Source organism: Schistocerca serialis, chromosome 1, assembly GCF_023864345.2.
Source record: "Schistocerca serialis cubense isolate TAMUIC-IGC-003099 chromosome 1, iqSchSeri2.2, whole genome shotgun sequence".
In the NCBI taxonomy this organism is placed as follows: domain Eukaryota; kingdom Metazoa; phylum Arthropoda; class Insecta; order Orthoptera; family Acrididae; genus Schistocerca; species Schistocerca serialis.
In genome coordinates, this window is record NC_064638.1 from 907,279,814 (window position 1) to 907,297,238 (window position 17,425).

The 17,425-nt window shown below is 39.5% G+C and overlaps 1 protein-coding gene across 1 annotated transcript in view; it reads left to right on the forward strand.

The window, feature by feature from the left end:
* Positions 1-17,425, forward strand: part of LOC126411932 (protein sidekick) — a 644,689-nt gene that overhangs the window by 608,349 nt on the left and 18,915 nt on the right. The window contains exon 31 of the mRNA XM_050081403.1: positions 8,970-9,248. Within this exon, the coding sequence (XP_049937360.1) occupies positions 8,970-9,248 (279 nt within the window). The remainder of the gene's footprint in view (positions 1-8,969; positions 9,249-17,425) is intronic.

Consider the following 17,425-nt stretch of genomic DNA (forward strand, 5'->3'; position numbering starts at 1 on the left):
TGTCAGGAAGTCGTTTCTGAAAGTATTTTTATGGATCGTAGTCAAGTATGGAAGTGAAACATGGACGATAACTAGTTTGGACAAGAAGAGAATAGAAGCTTTCGAAATGTGGTGCTACAGAAGAATGCTGAAGATAAGGTGGGTAGATCACGTAACTAATGAGGAGGTATTGAATAGGATTGGGGAGAAGAGAAGTTTGTGGCACAACTTGACTAGAAGAAGGGATCGGTTGGTAGGACATGTTTTGAGGCATCAAGGGATCACAAATTTAGCGTTGGAGGGCAGCGTGGAGGGTAAAAATCGTAGAGGGAGACCAAGAGATGAATACACTAAGCAGATTCAGAAGGATGTAGGTTGCAGTAGGTACTGGGAGATGAAGAAGCTTGCACAGGATAGAGTAGCATGGAGAGCTGCATCAAACCAGTCTCAGGACTGAAGACCACAACAACAACAAATAAAAATTCTGATGTTTTATTGAAATACGCTAGCACTGAGGTATTTTTTGGAGACACCCAATTTTGGTCAAGCATATCACACCAAATGGGCCTTCATTTCCACTGGCTTATTACCTAATTATGTCTGTTAGAAGATATTATCTTAGCAGAGCATCTAGTTTAAATAAAGTTATTATTATCTGAAATATACTTGTAAAATAATTGTACATTTGCAACTATCCAGTGGTTCATTTTTGGTATGTGTTTGATTACTGGGAGGATTTTACTATCAAAATATTTAATGAAAATAATTTCAAATGAAGTATCAGTTGAAAATTAGTATGGCATTGACCTAAGAGGATATCCCGGAATGAAATTTACACTCTGCAGCAAAATGTATACAGTTGTCTGTTGGACCAGAGCCCAAATCCAGAATGTAATTCTTTCAATACCTTATGCCCTATTTTCCAAATGCTAGGCTCGGGCTTGTCTTGTAGGACAGACATTCCCGGAAGAAAAGATATTGCAGAGAAATGGCTGAACCAGAGTGTAGTGGTTGTGCTGAAAAAGAAATTTCACCCTGCAGCAGAGCGTGTGATGTGGTGAAACTTCCTGACAAATTAGTACCAGACACAAACACAGGAAAAAAGTTCATTTTAGAAATGACTGCTGTACTGTGGCTAAGCCATTTATCTCTGTATCCTCTCTAAAAGGAGTACTGTCCCATCAAGATATGCACTAGAGACTCTGTGAAATCTGAAAATTAAGAGAGAAGGTACTAACAGAACTAAAGCTATGAGGGCAGATCACGAGTCATGTCTGATAGCTGATTAGGTAAAGAATATTGCCCATAAAAGATAAGGATTCAGGTTCAAGTCCTAGTCAGCACACAGTTTTAACTTGTCAGAAAGTTTCATATTAATTGTGTATTGAAGAAACCACCAGCCAGCTCTTATCACAAGGTGCATTTCCTGAAGTAATATAATGTTTGTAATGTTGTTGTTATGGTCTTAAGTCCAAAGGCTGTATTGATCCACTCTCCATGCTTCTCTATCCTGTGCAAGGTTCTTCCTCTCCGAGTAACTACTGTAACCTACATCCTTCTGAATCTGCTTACTGTATTCATCTCGTGGTCTCCTCCTACGATTTTTATCCCCCCATGCTTCCCTCCAGCAGTAAATTGGTGATCTCTTCAACCAATCCCTTCTCTAGTCAGGCTGTACCACAGATTTCTCTTCTCCCCAATTCTATTCAGTATCTCCTCATTAGTTACATGATTCTACCCATCTAATCATCTTCAGCTTGTACATGTTTCACTTCCATACACGGCTACACTTCATACAAATGCTGTCAGAAAAGACTGGCTGACACTTTAGATGCTCAGTGTTAACAAAATTCTCTTCTTCAGAAACACTTTTCTTACCATTGCCAGTCTACATTTTATATGCTTTCTACTTTGACCATCATCAATTATTTTACCACCCAAATAGCAAAACTCATCTACTACTTTAAGTGTCTCATTTCCTAATCTAATTACCTCACCAGCACCTGATTTTATTTGACTACATTCAAGTATCCCCGGGGTTGTTGTGTATGGGGAAAAAAAGAAAAAATCAAGCTGCCTTTGTGAATTTCGTGTTTAATTTGTTGATTTTGTTCCAGATGCTTCCTAGATAAGTTGTGGTTACTTATTTTGTTTTCTTCTTTTTCTTTATGTGTATGTTTAGTGTTCATGCCTTTCAGGTTGCGTTTTATTGTGGTATAATTGTGCTCCAATTTTGGGGTCATAATTGTTTTGCTGGGCTATGTATTCTAAGATTTTTATTTCCTTCTGAATTGATTCATCTTCTAGTGGTAAGTTTTTTAATCTCTTCAAAATTGTGTGGAAGAATGTGAGTTTGTGGACTTTTGGATGACATGAATGTGCATTGATAATACAGTCTGTTGTGGTAGGCTTTCTGTAAATTTTGAAGCAATGTTTGTTGTTAGTGTTGTTAATACACTCCTGGAAATTGAAATAAGAACACCGTGAATTCATTGTCCCAGGAAGGGGAAACTTTATTGACACATTCCTGGGGTCAGATACATCACATGATCACACTGACAGAACCACAGGCACATAGACACAGGCAACAGAGCATGCACAATGTCGGCACTAGTACAGTGTATATCCACCTTTCGCAGCAATGCAGGCTGCTATTCTCCCATGGAGACGATCGTAGAGATGCTGGATGTAGTCCTGTGGAACGGCTTGCCATGCCATTTCCACCTGGCGCTTCAGTTGGACCAGCGTTCGTGCTGGACGTGCAGACCGCGTGAGACGACGCTTCATCCAGTCCCAAACATGCTCAATGGGGGACAGATCCGGAGATCTTGCTGGCCAGGGTAGTTGACTTACACCTTCTAGAGCACGTTGGGTGGCACGGGATACATGCGGGCGTGCATTGTCCTGTTGGAACAGCAAGTTCCCTTGCCGGTCTAGGAATGGTAGAATGATGGGTTCGATGACGGTTTGGATGTACCGTGCACTATTCAGTGTCCCCTCGACGATCACCAGTGGTGTACGGCCAGTGTAGGAGATCGCTCCCCACACCATGATGCCGGGTGTTGGCCCTATGTGCCTCGGTCGTATGCAGTCCTGATTGTGGTGCTCACCTGCACGGCGCCAAACACGCATACGACCATCATTGGCACCAAGGCAGAAGCGACTCTCATCGCTGAAGACGACACGTCTCCATTCGTCCCTCCATTCACGCCTGTCGCGACACCACTGGAGGCGGGCTGCACGATGTTGGGGCGTGAGCGGAAGACGGCCTAACGGTGTGCGGGACCGTAGCCCAGCTTCATGGAGACGGTTGCGAATGGTCCTCGCCGATACCCCAGGAGCAACAGTGTCCTTAATTTGCTGGGAAGTGGCGGTGCGGTCCCCTACGGCACTGCGTAGGATCCTACGGTCTTGGCGTGCATCCGTGCATCGCTGCGGTCCGGTCCCAGGTCGACGGGCACGTGCACCTTCCGCCGACCACCGGTGACAACATCGATGTACTGTGGAGACCTCACGCCCCACGTGTTGAGCAATTCGGCGGTACGTCCACCCGGCCTCCCGCATGCCCACTATACGCCCTCGCTCAAAGTCCGTCAACTGCACATACGGTTCACGTCCACGCTGTCGCGGCATGCTACCAGTGTTAAAGACTGCGATGGAGCTCCGTATGCCACGGCAAACTGGCTGACACTGACGGCGGCAGTGCACAAATGCTGTGCAGCTAGCGCCATTCGACGGCCAACACCGCGGTTCCTGGTGTGTCCGCTGTGCCGTGCGTGTGATCATTGCTTGTACAGCCCTCTCGCAGTGTCCGGAGCAAGTATGGTGGGTCTGACACACCGGTGTCAATGTGTTCTTTTTTCCATTTCCAGGAGTGTAGTTAGGTCGAGAAAGTTAATTGTTCTGTTAGTTTCGTGTTCTGTGGTAAATTTCATTTTGGGGTGTAATTGATTGAGTGCTTTATGTATTTTGTCCACGTCAGTAAGGTTACATTCTATAAGCATTACAGTGTCGTCCACGTATCTGTAATAATATATGATTTTTTTGATCAGTTGTGTTTTTTGTTTCAAATAATTTTTCTTCCTAAGGAATATGTTAGCTATGGTGTCAGCAGTGCTACATCCAATCATTACACCATCTTTTTGTGTACATATTTTTTTTATCAGACTTGAAGTAATTTTGGTGTAAGACAAGTTTTATCAGTTGTAAAATTTCCGTAGTGCCTTGCACTGAGGTTTTTCTGTATTTGAGTAGGTTTTGTTCTATGATATCTGTTGTTTCCTGGATTGGGATGTTCGTATGTAGGTTAGTAATGTTGAAAGATATAAATCTTGCATTTGAGGTTATTTTTAAGTCTTTGATTTGTTTAGCTAATCTTCTAGAATTCCTTATTGTATATTTGTTGTTATGTATGTAAAATTTATTAAGGAGGTTTTTTAATTTCCTGCTTATGTAATATGTGGGACTGTTAACATTGTCTGCTACAGAACGTATGGGAACAAATTGTTTATGTATCTTAGGGTGTCCACTGGGCTTTGCTGTTCTGGGGTTCATGGGTATACATGTCCTTTTTTCATATTCTGTAAGTATTGTATGACATGCTTTTATGGTTTTCCTGGTTTGGGCTACAAATTTGTTTGTGGGGGTTCTATTGAGTCGTGTGATATCATTGCTACCAAAGAAATTGTTAACTTTTTTTATGCAGTCATTTTTGTTTATGATAGCTAGACTATTGGCTTAATCTGATTTAATTGCTAAGGCATTGTTACTCATTAATTTTTCATGGATTTGGCATAGTGTTTTGTTATCTGACTAGGTATTATAGCTTATCCTGATTTTGAGCTCTCTTTCTGTTGCATTTTCTTTTTTGATAGTAATTTCATTCTGCTGTTTTATGTGTAATTTTGCTAAGTCTTCAGCTACTTTTGCAGTTGCTATTAGTTGTTTTTGTACACTAATGTAGACATGACAGCAACAGTGTTACATGTAAGGCAAAAACACCTGAAGATGCATTATTAAGACCACTTACTTATGTATTTATAGAGCACCAGACGATGGCAATTTGCTGAAATTGGCTCATTATGAATTATATAAAATATAAACAATTTACATGGCAGTGTAGCTGGCTACTATTCATAATAATCGTGTCATTAAGAGACATATATTGCTCTGCAGGCCTCAAACGACAAAAGTTGTGGCCTTCAATGTCATACACCCATATGGGGAACTTGCTGAAGCACGTAAAGATAAGAATAAAAATGGTAAAAGTCATCGAAAGTGTGAAATTCTCAATAAGGTTTGTTTAATGAAGTAGCTAATCCCAGTCCAAATCAACATCAAGATTTCAGCAGAACCAATGGTGGTACCTCACATCGTACAATATGGAGTAAAATTTTGGATCCAACGAGAAATTAACAGTAAACTGCCTTATAAGGAACTCCTAAATCAGGATATGTATGTGACTCACCTAAAATTAAGTAACATTACTACTCCATTAATTTTTGATATCATGTCACATTTCATAAATATCTATGTGCGTAACATAAGCACCCAGATCAGATCCATACACAAAAGTAAAATCAAACACCTCTTAGAAAAACAATATCCCACTGCTAAAACTAACAACATAATTTCTCCTTTCAATTTTCATAAAAAACCATCAACATGACTGAAATTATTTTCAATGACCAAGAGCAAAAATTATTGGATTAAAGGATTAAAGTACACTATCGAACCTTGATTCCACAATAGTGTACAAAACCAACTAACAGCATCTGCAAAAGTAGCAGTCGACTTAGCAAACTTACCCATAAAACAGCAGAATGAAATTACTATCAAAATAGCAAATGCAACAGAAAGAGAGCTCAAAATCAGGAAAAGCTATAATACCTATTCAGATACCAAAACACCAAGCCAGATTAATGAAAAATTAGCGAATAACAATGCCTTAACAATTAAATCAGATAAAGGCAATAGACTAGTTATCATAAACAAAAATAACTACGTACAAAAAGTTAATGATTTCTTTGATAGCAATGGTATCACACAAATCAAGAGAAACACCACAAACAAATTTGTAGCCCAAACCACAGAATATACACGTACAACAAAAGATATACAATAAGGAATTCTAGAACATTAGCTAAAAAAATAAAAGACATAAACTCCAGATGCAACATTTGTATTTTTCAACATTACTAACCTATACACGAACATCAACATCCGGGAAACAACAGATATCATTGAGTATCCTTGTTTTGCTTGTTTGATGTTCATCTTATATTCTCCGTTCAAGACACTGTCCATTCCGTTCAACTGCTCTTCAAAGTCCTTTGCAATCTATGACAGAAATACAATGCTCTCAGCAAACCTCAACGTTTTTATTTCTTCTCCCTTAGCTTTAATTCCTACTCCAAATTTTTCTTTTGTTTCGTTTCTCCTTGCTCAGTATAGAGATTGAATAACATCGGGGATAGTTTGCAATCCTGTCTCACTCCCTTCTCAACCACTGCTTCCCTTTTGTGCCTCTTGATTCTTATAACTGCCACCTGGTTTCTGTACAAATTGCAAATAGCCTTTGCTGCCTGTATTTTACCCCTGCCACCTTTATAATTTGAAAGGCAGTGTTCCATTTGACATTGTCAAAAGCTTCTCTAAGTCTACAAATGCTGTATATGTAGGTTTGCCTTTCCGTAACCTATCTTCAGTGAGAAGTCATTGGGTAAATATTGCCTTGCGTGTTCCTACATTTCTCCGGAATCCACACTGAACTTCCCTGAGGTTGGCTTATATCAGTTTTTCCATTCTTCCATGAATAAATCGTGTTAGTATTTTGCAACTGTGACATATTGAACTGATAGTTCGGTTATTTTCACACCTGTCAGCACCTTCTTTCTTTGGAATTGGAATTATTATATTTTTCTTGAAATCTGAGGGTATTTTGCCTGTCTCCTACATGTTTGTAATATGCACTCAAAATTGGAAAATGCCACTCTGTGTTTGCAAGTATGTGATTGCCATACTGTGCAGATGTACACAGTTGCAGTGTAGTGTCTTGAAATTGATAGTAAATCAGATTTACACTGACACAAAATATTCTTACACAATTTAATTGAAGAAATTGGCAATGTTAAGTGCAGTTGAGTGTAATGCTGTGCTATTTGTCTTAATAAATTGAGCAAAATCTTGGGTGTTGAGTAAACAATATGTACCTTATTTTATTGATTTAGTGACATCACATTTTTGCCTCATCAGTTCATAAACAAACTTCAATAGAAAAAATCTGAAGGACAAAGTTCCTTTCATATAGCACGTATCCATTACTCTTTTTTTTTTTTTTGTGTGTAATATTAATTAATTTGAAAAGTTCATTGTCATTCTTTTTCTTGTGTGCCACTAAGAAGAATATGGGGTGCTTGAACATAGTAACAGGTTCAGTGACATTTTATAACACAGGTTTATGTGCTAGGCACACATGAAGTCAGTACATTGAGTTACTTTAACAGGATCAGGTCTGTTATGGTTACCAATTACATTTTCCTTTCTGCTCTCACTTTTAGCTGCTACAATGACAGGAATGGATAACTGATAACCATCAAGCTAGAAGAGAATTCACTTGACTGTTAGCAGATGCCACAATTATTCTGCATAGTGAGATAGTGAGGCTTTTAGGGTACTCCTAACAGCTATACTGCCATTATTAAAGATTAACAACTTGCGAACCTGGCAATGCTTCTCAGTTGCTAAATATGTGTGGGAATACGTTGTAATCTCTTTCTCCCCCCTATAGTTTCAGATGATTCAGATTCATTAGCAGTGTTCTAATCAAAGCCGATAAGCCTTAAGTACAACTTTCCTGTATTCCCTTAAAACCGACTGCAAGAAAGAAAACAAAACAGTACATTGCTATGTATACAATTTTTTGTAATATTTAAGGCAAAAGAACATATGCAGGAAAAACGATGTGTCTAATAGTTGAAATGCCTTATTGTAGTTAAATCTGACTGTGAGAAAGAAAACAAAACCACACATTTTTCACAGCACAGTATTTTCTTTTTCACAGTCAATTTTAACAGAAAACCTGTTCATTGTTCCTTGAAAAAATATGTAGCCCATGTCCATCTAACTGTTTATTGGAGTGTTGTGTAAAAATGTGAAATAAATCATCAAGAACTTTTCAAGATTTTTGGTAACAATGTTTAACAATTTCTTTGTCTTTTTATAGTTGAGTACATAATGATGATGATGATTACAACACGAGTACCTACTGGGCTGAAAAAGAAATAACAAAAGAAGATGTTTATATTAATTCATGCCATTGATAGTACAGCAGAGTCCCGCTAATCCGAACCCCGGTAATCCGAGCGTTCTGTTAATCCAAACATGAAAAATGTTAGTTTAAGTATGGAAAACTGTGTGGTAAACTGCTGTACATACACACTATTTTAATTTACATAGTACAGTAAACATGTATTAGAAAAATTGGCAAGAAAACATTAGGTTTAAACAATGCATAACAATGAAAGAAAAGCTGTCAAACTTACTAAAATACAGCGGAAATTTTATCCCTACTTTTTAGATGACAAAAACTCAGTCATTGTTTTTTGGCATAATGAAGACAGTCTGTTACATGACTCATAGTTGCGCCATCATCTCATAAACATCAAATCAGCAGGCAGGGCAGGAAATGAGAGTGAGCCATTGTTCCCACACTTGTTCCCATTTGTTACCGTGGTGTACCTACTTGTCTGCTTGGTATACTTCATTCTAGAAACTCGTTACCGTGATTCCAGCGAATCCGAACAAATCGGTAATCCGAACAAGGTCCGGTCCCAGTTAGTTAGGATTAATGGGACTCTACTGTAATTATTTATTGCTTGCTAGTTGTGTAATTTGATTGGTGGCACAAAAGTTTGTAGAATATCATTTCGTTTCTCATTTTTATCAAGTTACTACAATTTATTTGAATGAAAAATTATTTTTTTGTGCAGCTTTTAGTAAACAAGTCAAGCAGAAAGTTTCTGGAACATCACTCCAAATCCAGACATTGGAAGAGGAAGTAACCTATATATTCTCAGTACGAGCACAGACCATAGATTATGGGCCTGCCACTACAGCCAACATCACTACAGGACCACAGGAAGGGTCTCCATCTAAACCAAAAGATCTAGTTATGAGCAAAACAGCATATAGTGTTGACATGCACTGGACAAATGGACAGTCTGGCAAAGGACCAATTTTGGGATATTACATACAGTGCCGACGCAAAGGTTAGTTGGTAACAAATATTCCTACATTTTTCTTCATAGCACATAAAGACTGGTGAGTTCATCAAGATCAGTTCAGTTTTCAGAAAAGTGCTCCACATAACTTGTGTTATTATTATTCTTCATTATACATTGAAACTGATTGCATCTCTGAAATCATCTTTCATATTTCTGAATTACATACCAGTATCACTGATCAGTAAGAGAGCTTTATAGGTTCCAATTCAGATGAATAATGTTGTTCTGGTTTCATGATTATGTGATGGTGTCTCAGGTATAAATTTGGGTATGAAAGTAATATTGTCACATAGAATCCAAAATACAGTTAAGTTCCAGAATTTTCCAATCCCATATACCAGTCTGTGCCTCTGATCTATGATAAGGGTTCATGTAAAGGATACAGACAACCCCTCTTCACTTTTTCTTTATCAAGACGGAATCGTTATCTTCAGTATCACTGGAGATGTGTGAGAAATAATACAATCTACTGCAAAGGCTTCAAAACCCATAATTTGAACTTACAGGTCTTAGTTTAGTGTTATGATATTCATGGTACTTATCCTGGATGTTCCAGGTCCATATGTTAGTAGCTTTATTCTCCATCAGTGGAACTGACCTGATCTTTCTAAGCCAGTTCACTGCCCCTAAACACATATCTGTATCAGTGGGCTGTGGCTGTTCATGGCAATTAATGACTCAGCACTCTTCTTGTCTATTGGTGATAGTTATGATCATTGCTGCCATATGGATTTCTATTTTGAGGCTTAGAATTTTTTTGCACTTGACTACATCTTCAGTGTTAAAGTGAGTGTCATCACTGTTGACTAGAACACATCTTGATGATGTTGGAACAAGTGTGTCTTCAGAAATAAACAATCACCCAGTGATCTTGTTGGAATAGTTTTGTCAGTCTGGAGCTCCTATCTCTCATGATCCATAACTGATTTTCATGCCTGCAAAAGATTCCGTCTGTTGCTAACATTATGGCTGCAGTCTGGTGAAATAAGAAAACAAAAGACTGTGATATATATTATGCAGTATCATTGGTTATTCTTGCCACACGAATTCCTGTTGGATGGATGCATTTTTCATTTCCAACCTTCAGCACAACGTCCTTTGAATCTCAAAACTTAATTTTCTGCAGTTAGCACTGACAAGCATCCGATATCACAAAAAATTGTGCCCCATAGTCATCTAGCGCCTTCCCGGGACAGTCATAAATTATGTTGTCAGTGTTATAGTCTACATCTTGGAACTGCTGTCCATGGATGATATTTGCTTTCAGTGGAGGGGGGGGGGGGCGCTTCGTCTCCATAGGTGGTTGCCTCATTTGCTTTTCCCTATTTTGCTACTGGTTATGTGGATGGAAGTTCTGAGTGGTGATGTAGAATGAAGGTGGTGCATTGGTCCAGGGTTGGCTATATCCATGTGCAGTTGCCTGATGTGCATAGATTTGCCTCGTCATTTGACGGCTTCCAAACACACTTTTCCTGATTTTACAGTAGTGAAATGAAATAATGGGAATTGCTTTATTTGCTGGGAGACCCCAACTGGGTTGTTCGGCCACCTACCCCAACTGGGTTGTTCGGCCACCTGGTGCAGTTCTTTCTATTGCATGCCACTTCAACAGCTTGCATGTTGATGAAGGTGAGATTAAATGATTAGGACAACAGAGTAGTGTACAATATACTTAGAGCATCCTCAATAAAATATACTGGTGTGTTTTCATCTATTCTCTAAATATCCGTTTTCCTGTGTGATGATTGAATTGGTAAGGTAACTGGTTTTATCTGTGTTATTGAGAATGTTAGATGTTGTCTGATAACTGCAGCATAAATATGGCATTCCTGCTCTGCTCCTCACTGTCAATCTGCTTTGTAGAGATGAAATGAAATGACCGTATGGAGTTTGGCTGCCTAGTGCAAGTCTTTTTAGTTGACACCACTTCGGCGACTTGCGTCTCAGGGATGATGAAGAACAAACACCCAGTCCCCTGCCGGGTCTTGAACCTGGGCCCCCTTGCGTGGTAGGCGGTAACGCTACCGGTGCACTGCGGTGGCAGACATTGTAGAGATTAATGTCAACAATTGAATTTTTTTTTTTTTTAATGCTATCTCCTGCTGGCCGGATTTGACATTCAACATTGCTTCTTTTTGTAGTTTTGTGAAGCTTTATTTGATCCACAATTGTGTCAATGTCTGAATTAACTAGAATATCTGCCAAACTGTTTATGTAGAATATGGAATTGAGAATTATTTAGGTAGAATGAGGTCACCGACAAGAACTGACACTGTGCACCGTAAGCATGTTTGTTGCACACATACAGAAAAGCACCAGGATGGAACTGTGCCCTTAGCAGAAAGTGCTCCTCTTTATGCATAGATAGGATTTTCTCACAATTACAATAATTCATAAATAAGTAAGCCCCCAGAAATCACAAACATTAAAGGATAAATAATTGTGAGAGGTGGGATCAGGCAACCTGATCTTCCCAGCCAATCATTATACAGGGTGTATACACCCCAGGACAACTGAGAAATCTGGGAAAAACCCTGGAATTTTTTCATTCGGGAGAAAACTGGGAAAAACCTGGGAATCTTTTATAATCCCGGGAATTTTCATTGTTTTCGTTTTCAGTTAAATTTTTGTGGTTTTGACTGGTCAGAACTGCTACTCTGACAAAGAATTTTACTTTAGCCCACTACTGTAAATAATGCTGCAGCAATAAAACATAAATGGGGGAGGGGGGAATAAACCTTAAGTTGCAGAGGAAATGCACTGTTTATAACAACAAAACACAGCGCACACACAAATGTCTGCCAACAGCAAAATGTGTAAAAGCTTTAGGACGAAGACTATGTAATACTTCATAACAACCAACTGCTTCCGATGAGCGTGACGTCACAACAGTTTACATTAGGTTCATTTAAGCAGTTACCAGTGGGCTTATGCGTATGCGCAGTACTGTCGCATATGAGCAGCACTTTCTCCTGCATCTGGCTGCTTGAAGTGCGGTTCTTAGCTGTATGAGCAATAGCAACAAGCAGCCAGATGCTAACCAAAAAAATTTTTCTGGCGTGTCCAAGCTGCCAGATTTGCACATCGCAAAGCAGTCTGAGTTGTAATAGAGTGAGGAGTAATCTCCGCGTGAACCATGGTGGTTTTGCTGTTTCCACTTCGTTTACAGCTCTCAAATCAAATGAAAACAAAATATATTTCTGTGGCCGGGAGCTATAAAGTGAATTAAAATACATTCATATAATTACAGAAGGCTAAAATATGTTGTTAGTTTCAGTTTTCTGATTTCATTTTATTTCCAGGTTTTTGGCACGGGCATTAATTGCCTTGCAGAACAGTGAAGTTATTTTTGTTGATTTGCTAACAAAATTGGCTTTAATTAATCTTTTCCATAGAGGCAGCCAATTTATTTGAAACAGTATTGGCTAGTGTCAACAGTTTGTGCGATTTCAAGTGCACGTTTTTATCATCTGGGACATATGGCATTATGCCATAATAAAGAGCTAAACATGAGATTATTATCTCATACTGATACTCCAAGATGATTTTCATCTGGAAAACCACACTGAAAAGTTTAGTATCAGTTTGGGACCTACTTCTGTGTGAATTTGGACATATAAATGTGCTCTTTAAGCTGAATCATGCATTTTAGTGTGGTTTACGAAATTCTGATGCTCTTGGAGTATCCTCTGATGTCCTGTTTCATTTATGACATAATGTGAGATTTCTTAATGCTTTATACGCATGAACATATGGGCTACCTACATCATTGTAGCTGCACACACACGGTAACACCATTTTCTGGTGCTCTCTGACAACTGCTGAAATGAATTGTAACAGGTCGCGGGAAAATATTGCAATTGTTGGTTTGAAAGTGTTACTTTCAAAGTATATTTTATTTTACGCAATGTGAATTATGTTACACATGCGAACTGCTTTGAATTTATTAAATCACAGAGTGTTTGATTTTCATTTAAAGCTTAACACTGGGAGGGCCAGCCACTTAGAAGAATTTTAGACCAGACATTTATGGCATTGCTTAAAATTTTACTCTCACATTTGTATGATGTATCGAAGTGTAACACAAGCAAAAATGACAGATATTATATGTGAAAGCTTAGCTTTCCTTCTAGCTACACTATGTACATTAATTTAAACTATTAACTTTTCCTATTTGTGTGCTCTTGCTACTTGGCAGTGATGTTGCTATAGGCTGACTACAATATGTATCCTATGCTCTGAATCATTATGTTTACTTGTGACACATCTTCTGAAAGACAAAAATCAAATTTTGGAAACCGCTTTAAAAAAGCCACTCCATCAGCATTAGCCAAAAATTTTTAAAAACAAGACAAAACCTTACAGCTCAAGCACGTTTTGATACCGACTGCATTTCCAAGGGAGCAAAAATTGTTTGCAGAAATTGAAAACTGGCAACCAGAAGTGGATTTCCAGAATCGATTTTGAAATGTTTACATGACCACCCAGAAGCAGTATTGGAAAATCGGTTTACAAAATCTGGTTTTGGGAGCCCCATACAAACATGACAAATATCTGCTACCATCGGCTGGCAGAATCATGTGACACGAGCTATAATTGGCTTTCAAAAGCACATCCCAATCTTGATTTTGATACTTCAGAAACTAATGTTCAGTGTTTGGTGGAATTCGACTATATACTTTTGTAATATGAAAATATGCAACTTCCATGTTGGATCTTTCCAAAACGCATTTTTTAATTTTTTTCTGGGGTTCGTTTTGTAAAACTCCGCGAAGTTCTGCACCAGATTATAAAACCTTAACCATTCAAAGGATTGATAAGTTTTACTGTTCAGCTGGAAAATATACTGTCACTTAACACGGAAAAAGTGTATTTTCACCCAGGAGAAAGTGTATTTTTAATTGGGAGATCTGGGGAAAAAACCTGGATTTTTTTCTCCTTGTCTGCTTATACATCCTGTTATAATTGCTTCACAATGTTGGACAACACAAAGCATCTACAATACTGATGTTTGAATTACTCTGAAGAACTGATTGTGTAGAAGTTAAAGATGTTGCAAGATCCATTACCAATAGCTCTCACATTATCATCTTGCTATCATCACCATAATTTCTACAGCCTAGCAAGCTGGATGAATCTCTTATCATAAATCTTTGTCCATAAGCAGTTCTTTTCATATGTTTGTTGCCAGCTGGCATCTATACCTTTTAGACTCTTGAAGATCTGCTTCTACAACCATCATAAGGTCTTCCTTTTGGCATTTTCTCAACAGAATTTAAATCAAAGTATATTGAAGGAGTCCTGTGATGGCTGTTCTCTTCATGTGACTGTACTTGGCTTACTTCAAGGCTTTCTCGCAGACTTTTTTCCTTGTCCAACTGTTAACAGACATCTTCTTTTTTTATTTACCAATTTCTTTTTTAGACAATAACAGAGGAACTTCACTTCTGTTGCTTTGATATGACTCGATAACTAGTGAAATAATTGTTGTTGCCTCCAATCTGCTCGTGACGAGATTGACACAAGCAGTGGAAGCCTACATGTTCACGTGTTTCCATCAGGTACAAAGTACATTTTTTACGTGGTGATCTTGGAAGCCTGGGGAAATGTTTCATCCCAAAGTGTGTGACATACTTTATGTTTTGAGAAGTTCTGTATTTCTTCAATCTCTTGGCATACCATGTTATCCAAAGAGAGAGAACACTACCCAGGCACAGGAAGTTAACTCAGGAATAGGTAGCTGTTCAAAATCCCTGTCCAGTTCTTAGATGATTCCTTGAAGGTCAGAATAGAGACATCCGGGCTAAGATAGTATGCAACTTCAAGAGAATGGAAAACAAGAAGATTCACAAGAACATACATGAAATGGAGATGTGAAGGAAACAACCAAGACAAATACCATGGGATAGATGGCTGAAAGGTGTGGAGGAGTGTGTTGAAAAGAGAGGTGAGGACTGGCCCAGGGTGAACACAGGAAGATGCAGGAAAACAGGACTAGATGGCGAGGCATATGTTCCAAAAAGACCCAGCCTGGAACTGGAAACTTCTCAAGATGGTTGTGAAATGAATTGATCATGCTGTCATGCTTTTATCATTTATACACTGAATTTACCTGATCCAGCTCCCTACTCCGATCAGGTCAGCTATTTGTATTTGCATAACCAGAGTTGTGCAGTTCATGAAACTAAGGATTGGTGTTGTCTTTACAGTTCAGTAGAGTGTCAAAACATCTTTCAAGCAAGATGGCACAGTTGTAAGATACTGGATATGCATTCAAGAGGCTGGGGGTTTTAACCTTCATGTCGATGCAGATTTCCCAAGGTTTCTATAATTTGATTATGGCACATGTTGGGATTATCCCCTTGAAAAGGACATGACCGATTCCCTTACCATGTGTACCATATGCTCGTGGCTTTTTGGAACATGTTGATATCATGCATGGACCAATATAGTTACAATGAAGATACTGTAGTATGTAAATGTAGTGTGATAAGGTAGGGCTGTGGGTTTGTTGTGGTGAAACTCTCCAGTAGGTGCGTCAACCTCTATGTTTTCTTTTTGCCACTATATATTGTCTTCACTGTGTATGTCACATGTTTTGCACCTAACAATGGAACATTCAGCTTAAAATAATGTCAGTGTTATGGAAAGGGTAGTTGCAAATGCAACTCACTCACTTAGTACCTTAGTCTCTGGCTGCCAAGCCCAGACTGCAAGCAGCAGCGCACAATGGGAGAAGCAAACTGGATGGTGGGAGTACAGAGGATGGTGGCATGAGGAGGAGGAGGAGGAGAAAGGATAGCAGAGTACGAGTGGGGGACTGTAAACTATTGCTCATGGGAGCATACAGGAATGAGGTGGGGAGAGGGTAGGGCAGCTAGGTGCAGTGGGAAGGTTAGACAGGGAGTGGGGTGGGGGCAGGGGGGGGGGGGGGCAGTGGAAATGGAGAGAATTAAGAAGACTGTTGGTGCATTGGTGGAGTAGAGGGCTGTGTAGTACTTGACTGGGAACAGGAAAGGGGATATATAGGTGAAGGATAATGACTAATGAAAGTTGAGGTCAGGAGGGTTACGAGAAAGCAGGATGTATTGTAGGGAGAGTTTCCACCTGTGCAATTCTGAAAAATTGATGTTGGTGGGAAGGATACATATGGCACTGGCTGCCACAGCTTGTTAATTGTCATGCCCACTTAGAACGGTGCAGCTTAGCTCGTAGATCACATGACTGGTTTCACAGGCAGCCCTGCCCTTGATGGGGTAGGTGATGCTTGTGACCGGACTGCACCACGTGGTGGTTGGAGGATGTATACGACAGATCTGGCATCTAGGTCTATTACAGGGATATAAACCATGACAGAAAAGAGTGGGAACAGGGGCTGTGTAGGATGGACAAGGATATTGTGTAGATGTGGAGAGTGGCAGAATACAACTGCGGGAGGGGTGGGAAGAGTAGTGGGTAGGACATTCCTCATTTCAGGGCAGGATGATAGGTAGTCACAACTGGACAGTAAGATTCAGTTGCTTCAGTTCTGGGTAGTACTGAGTTATGAGGGCAATCCTCCATTGTGGCCAGGCAGCAGGATTTTGGAAGGTGATGGGGTGACTGGAGAGATAAGGCTCAATTTTGGAAACGTAATTATGGTCTGTGAAGGCCTCAGTGAGACTTGTGGTATATTTCGAGGACTGCTCGTCACTACAGATATGACAGCCAAGGGTGGCTAGACTGTATGGAAGGGACTTGATGATATGGAATGGATGGTAGCTGTCAAAGTTGAGGTATTGCTTGTGGTTGGTAGGTTTGATATAGACAGAGGTGGAGGTCAACATCAAGGAAGGTGGCTTGTTGGGTTGAGGTGGATCAGTTAATGCAAATGGGGAAGAAGGTGCTGAGATTTGGGGAATGTGGATAGGGTGTTGTCACCCTCGATCCAGATCACGAAGATGTCAGTGAATCTGAACCAGGTGAAGGGTTTGGGATTCTGGATGGTTAGAAAGTTTTTCTCTAGATGGCCCATGAATAGGTTGGCATAGGATGGTGCCTTGTGAGTGCCTATAATCATACTCCAGATTTGCTTGCAGGTGACACCTTCAAGGCAGAAGTAATTTTTGGTGAGGATATGGTTGGTCATGGCAACTAGGAAGGAGGTTGTAGGTTTGGAATCC